General features: G+C 42.6%; 1 protein-coding gene across 1 annotated transcript in view; it reads right to left on the minus strand.

Moving 5' to 3' along the window:
* LOC120877508 (ATP-dependent translocase ABCB1-like) overlaps positions 1-5,709 on the minus strand; it is a 43,297-nt gene extending 37,588 nt beyond the window's left edge. The window contains 3 exon segments of the mRNA XM_040259867.1: positions 3,893-3,953; positions 4,511-4,627; positions 5,699-5,709. Of these exon segments, the coding sequence (XP_040115801.1) occupies positions 3,893-3,953; positions 4,511-4,627; positions 5,699-5,709 (189 nt within the window).
* Positions 5,710-6,328: the final 619 nt, after the last annotated feature.

The following is a 6,328-nucleotide window of genomic DNA, read 5'->3' on the forward strand; positions in this document are numbered from 1 at the left end:
CAGAGTAACTGACACACGATTCGACTGACTAAGTCAACCCTAGAACAGACAGGCCACGGTTCCTACCCATCTCCTCCTCCCGTTTCCACTGGTGTGAGCGCCTAGAGAACACGACTATGTCATTTATCTTTGTACCCTTGGTGCACAGCCTGCTGCTCTGTCTGCTGTACCGGAGCCTGTTCCAAAGACGTTCAAGGATTTCACAGAGCCAGCAACATGCAGACCATTTATAAGAACATTCCAACAATCATTCTATTTTGTACATGTGTCTGGCATATTGTGAGGTTAAACAGAGATACAGCAGACCACCACCTTACTACCTGGGGTAAGGAAGTCCTTTCCTAAAACCAAGCAAGACTGTAAAGAAACCTACAACTGAACAGGCTTCTGCCTGCAATGCAGGAGACCACCTGCAGGAAACTCAGGTTCAATTCCTGGGTCAGGAAGTTCCCCTGGAGAAGGAAATGGCAACCCACTCCAAAATTCTTGTCTGGGAAATCCCATGGACAAAGGAGCCTGCTGGGGTATAGTCCATGGGGTTAGAGTTACAAGAGTCAGACACGACTTAATGACTAAACCACCAAACACTGTCCAGCATCACAACTAAAGACTTCATACCATTTTGGAATCACATTTATTTACATTTTTATCTGACCCAAATATCTCAATAAGTTTAGGAGTTTTAACTACTGAAGACTTAATAACAGTATAAATGACAAGTATGTGACATGGATATATTTGTGATTTCCTAACTGGTAAAATTAGATTATGTTATAAAGGGGGTTTTCAAACCATACTGCACATCAGGCACTGTTCTAGATACTCTGGACACAACCTAGAACAAGAGTGCCACTTTTCTAATCTCACTGGATTTCTGTGCAAGTAGGAAATCCTTTCACTATCAGACCCCAAACTGCATGTGATAGGGTAGCACTGCTGAAATATTAAGGTAGTTAACTCAATATAGGAACTTTTTTTCTGTTATACCTTTCTTCCCATTTGAGAAGCTATAATAGCCTGGCAGGCTGCAGTCTATGGGGGTCGCAAAGAGTCAGACATAACTGTGCGACTGAACTGAACTGGATAAACAAGTAACTCAATAAATCAACAAGATAAGTGTAATAACTCATAAAAGGGAAATAAAGCAGTGATGCTACAGTAACTTTGGAGTGGACTGGGGACAAAGGTCTTTCTGAGAGAGAAATGAATGATAAGAAGCTGGGGCAGGTTCTACATGGCCCCTAGCCAGGGAGGAAATGAGAGTATTCATGGAACAGTGAGAAGGTCACTGTCGGTGGGTTGTACTCAGAAAGCAATAAGCAATGAGACTGAGGAGGCAGGAGGGGGCCAGATCAGGTGGGCCAGGTAGGCCAATGGAAGATGTATTTATTTCAGGCTATGGAAAACCATCGAGCATAGATGTGACCTGTCATATGTTTGTAAAAGCTCATTTTTGAAACACATTTTTTCAAAAAAATATTTTAAAGCTCCGCCTGGGAGTGTGTGGAGAACTGGATACTAGTAGGTGGGATGAGTGGAAGCACAGAGAGGAATTGGGAAGAAAAAGGACGACTCGGCACAGGCTGCAGCCGGGACGTATGTGGTGGCGACATATGCGGCGACTTCAGCACTGCTGCCGGGTGGTCGAGAGACAATTAGCAGAGGTCCCCCCTCCACCACTCTCAACCAAGGAAGGCTCTCTGTGAGCTGCTTTCCCCGGGCAGCCTCTATGACAGACATCACCACACAGGAGGATTCTCTGATCACAGACATGAGGAAACCACTGCCTTCAATGGCCTGTCAGGGCCATTCTGGCTCAAGAATGCTATGACTCAATTTTTCCCGTTATCTTGTGCAGGAAACTCCATCAGACACAAGCAAGAGCAACTTGGACCTTCTGCTTAGATGATCACTCCCCTCTGGCACTTGAGTGGCTGGTGGAGAAGGCAATGGCAACCCACTCCAGTACCCTTGCCTGGAAAATCCCATGGATGGAGGAGCCTGGTAGGCTGCAGTCCATGAGGTCACTAAGAGTCAGACACGACTGAGCAACTTCACTTTCACGTTTCACTTTCATGCATTGGAGAAGGAAATGGCAACCCACTCCAGTGTTCTTGCCTGGAGAATCTCAGGGACCGCAGAGCCTGGTGGGCTGCCGTCTATGGGGTCGCACAGAGTTGGACACAACTAAAGCGACTTAGCAACAGCAGCAGCAGCAGCAGGGGGGCTGGGCACATTGCAGGTGACCGAGGTGACTCTGGGAGCCACAGTCACTCCCGGCCTGAGGAGCGGTACCTCGGGGCTGCCCTGCCTGATACACTAATATGTAAGTCCACAGGATGGCATCTTGGGGAGAGAAAAGACCAAATGAAAAGTTGGGTTTGAAGCGTTTGCTTCAATTTTAGGCACAACTTGAAACCACCAATAGAGTGGAGAAAATACCAGAATAAAAGGCAAGATTCCTGGCCCAGGAATTCAGCAATACCCACTAGCAAGCAATTCCATTCTGGCCATGTTGGCTCAACTTCCTGAGCACTGGTTTCTACATCTATAAAATTATGGGTTTGGGCCAGATGATTCTCTGGGCTTTTTTCCATCTATAAATTTCTGTGATTTGGTCTCTCCTTTATTCATCTCACTTCTCAAGCACCTAGGATGGGTCAGGTATTATCTATTTTCATTTTTGCTACTTTTTATAGAGTTTACACTGTAACTAACCTACTTTTTTAAAAAAGCTTCTCCCCCATAGTAACAACAACAACAAAAAACTGACTATTCTACACTACTACTACTATTCTCGAAAAATTAGACATATTTTAAGTTTTTACTCAAACTTAAAAAATAAACTACCACATTAAACAATATACTTACTGCAAAATATTTTGCCATTATTTGCTATTTGATTTTTCCAGAAATTTCTAGGAATTCTTCCAATGAAATAGTTGGGAGCAGAGGAAATCCTTGAGCAAATAAAAAAAAACAACCATCATGGAAATTTTTACAAAGTACTTAGAATTGAAATATCAGCTATCATTCTAGTTGGAAGCACACTCATCATGCTGGCCTTGACGACACTGACGGCAGTGTTTTCTAATTTTCAACACCAAGGACACAGGCCCAAGATCTGCATATTCTTTATATGTTCATAGTTTAAGCAGCAGAATACAGACATTATTTTGATTACTGGCATTTCACAAATAGTTTTCATGTTCCTCATATGAGTTTTAGTGAGATAAGAGTAGAAATGATAAAAGATAACTCACTTTTCTATTTATTTCTACTTTTTTTTCTTTTTCCCTGAATTATTAACTTGTCTCAGAAGTTGAGTGTCTCCTTTTCTCCCTTCCTCAGCCCACAGTCTGGCAGGAGACTAAACAGAACCAGCCAAGATATCATTAGGGAGAAAAAGAAAAGTCATCCATGTACCATCAATTGAACCCCTAGAGACAAATAATCAAGAGCTTATTTTCAGGGTACCTCTGGGTGACATTCTCACCATGAGACATGGCAGATCTCCCCCAGTACTTTCATTTCTGGATTAACATGTAATCCACAGTGTCTTCCTTTCTGGGTCTCCCTCTGTCTACCTGATTCCTTGGACTTGGGGCTGGTCTGCATGGGTTCAAATAGTGAGCAACTCTATAACCTCAGTCAATTAAACATACTCAGCCCTCTGAGCCCTGGTTTCCTCATCTGTAATGTATAGATAATAATAGTATCAACCTCATGCCCATGAAGAAATAAAGGCATTAATACACATAAAGCACTAAGAAGAGAGCCCAGAAGATATTAAATGCCCAATAAATCTTGGCCCAGGAGATTTATCATCCCTTCAACCCAAGTGATGCCAAATCTCTAGGCCTACTCTTTGTGCCAAGATCCAGTCTCTTACCTTCAACTGCCTGAACATCGTTTGCACTTGTACCCAACCTGTCACCTTTAACACAACATGTCTGAAAATGACAATCCCCTTTATTCAGGCTCATTTTCCGGCAGTGCACAGTCTCATGAGGAAGATGAGAACTCACAGGACTCTACAGAACTGCAGCACTGGTTAAGCTCTGTGCACACAGAGGACCAGAGTTCACAAGGCCCAAGTCAACAGAGATTTTAAAGCAAAGGCAAAATCTAACAAGATGGAGATACAAGGGAGGATATCAGGAAATCAGGTCCACAACAAACAGATAATTAGAGAAAGGTGTTACGAGAGGAGAAAGCTCATAAGAGGTCTATTACAGCAGCAGAGAAGGACATGCGCGCTCAAAAGCTTTTATGACTGTCTAGTTAAAGCCTATGTTTATTGTAAAAATCCCAGACTTTCAAGAGCCTTAGCAAATGCAAGCTTCCTTAAGCAAGGAATACTTCCTGTCCAACAAGGAGGCTCTGGTACCTAGTCTGCCCCATGAAGAGGTCACGAGGTTCTACCTAGAGAAGGAAAAGAAGAAAGATCTGAGAGTGTCTGGGGTCCCAGAAGGCTGACTCTCCCACCAGCAAGCATCAGAAAGCTCACTTGCCCTCGTCTCGAGGACCAACATCAAAACCTTTGAAATCCTTCCCATCCAGGCAAATTTCAGGACATCTGGAAGTCTGAATCTGCAAACAGGTTTCTAACACAATACTGACTGTCCTAGGGTAAAAATTACTGTAGAGATAAATCATAAAGACACAGAAGGATATATGACAGGGGAGAGGCAATCAGGAGTAGTGGTGAGAGAAGGGTATTAGCTTTGTTTTTTATTTACCATTTGTTTTTAAATGTTTCACTTGTTACACAGAACATGTCTACTTTGTGCATGAGAGAGATACCAACTGACCAAATTGGTTATCACCTCCTCTTGGAAGCCTCCCATGATTCCTAGATGGAGCCAAACACCCATCCTTTCCTTCCCAAGTATTTTGTGTATCTCTGTATCATAGCACTACTCATATCCAGCTGCACTGGTTGGCTTCCTGTCCATTCCACCCATTATACCAAGTTTCTTGGGGGCTGGAAATGCTTCTTTAGGACACATACTATTGCTGGTACATAGAGCACTCTGTCAACTTTTAAAAAAATGCACGAGAGAGTTGTGAGCTAAGTTTTATTTTAGGCAAAATGAGGGCTATAGTCTGGGAGATCGCACCTCAGATAGCTCTGAGAAACTGCTCCAAAGAAGTGGCGAGGGAAGGACAGTATATATTCAATTTCGGTAAAGGGGGAGTCATGCAACCAAGCACTTATCTTTGCAAAGGTTTTCTGCTAGTCAAGAGAAACTAATGTCACCATGAAGGAAATAAGTGCTTTTCTAGATCTCAGGAGATGCAAGAACTGGGCTCCTAAGATCAAATCCTGAAAACATCTATCTGAAGACCTGTTCTGGCAGTTCTCCAGAGCACAGAGTGCCTCATTTCTGATCTCCATCCTAAATTCCCCTAAAGGGAGTAGCCATAAATAGCATAGTAATGTCTGTGGCTTCCATGAAAGCAGCCATAGATACTATGCAAACAAGTGGGCATGTCTGTGTTCCACTAGAACTTTATGTATAGATACTGAAATTTCAGTTTCAAATTATTTTATAATGTGTCACAAAATATTTTTCTTTCATTTTTTCCCCAGTGATTTAAAAATGCAAAAATCATTCTAAGCTCACAGATGGCGTAAAAAGAGGCAACAGGCCAGATATGGCCCACGGGCCATAGTTGGAGGCCCTTGCCTTACCTGAAAGGCATGGCTAGCAGTCCATAGTTTCTAAGGAAATGCATCTGAAAAGGACGGCTTCACATTTATAACAGGTACTGAGTGACTTGCAGTATGCCTTTCAACAACTCTAAAAACTGAGTTAGTATCACGGAGTTCTGAAAAGATGAAATGAGATAAAGAACCATATCATTGCAAGTTATGAAGGTTCATTTGTGAGGAACATGGAAGCATGAGCTTCTTGTTGATAATTATAACAAATATTAACAATATTGAGCACCTTTTCATGACTAAACCCTCTTCTGTGAGCCTTAAGTGAGGAATCCATTTAATTCTCACAGTCATTCTATGAAGTAGGTTCTACTGCTATCTAACTGTTCCAAAGATGAGGAAATTAAAGTATGAAAATAATCCCCCATCGTCTTAACTAAAAAGTGGTAAAGGTGGAGTTTCAGAGCCAGGCAGTCCTATGCTCCAGAGCCAGCCCTTTAACTACTGGATACAGTATCTCTTAAGAAGGTAGCAGAGACAGAGACAAAACGTACAAATATTCCTCTAAATTTCCCCAAGATTGGAAGAGGGAGCTGAACGGGAAGGGCTGGCAAGGAATGCAACATGAACTACATCCCCAGGTGGAAACTCTGTGATCCG

The sequence above is a fragment of the Oryx dammah genome, unplaced genomic scaffold, assembly GCF_014754425.2.
Source record: "Oryx dammah isolate SB20612 unplaced genomic scaffold, SCBI_Odam_1.1 HiC_scaffold_18, whole genome shotgun sequence".
Classification (NCBI taxonomy): domain Eukaryota; kingdom Metazoa; phylum Chordata; class Mammalia; order Artiodactyla; family Bovidae; genus Oryx; species Oryx dammah.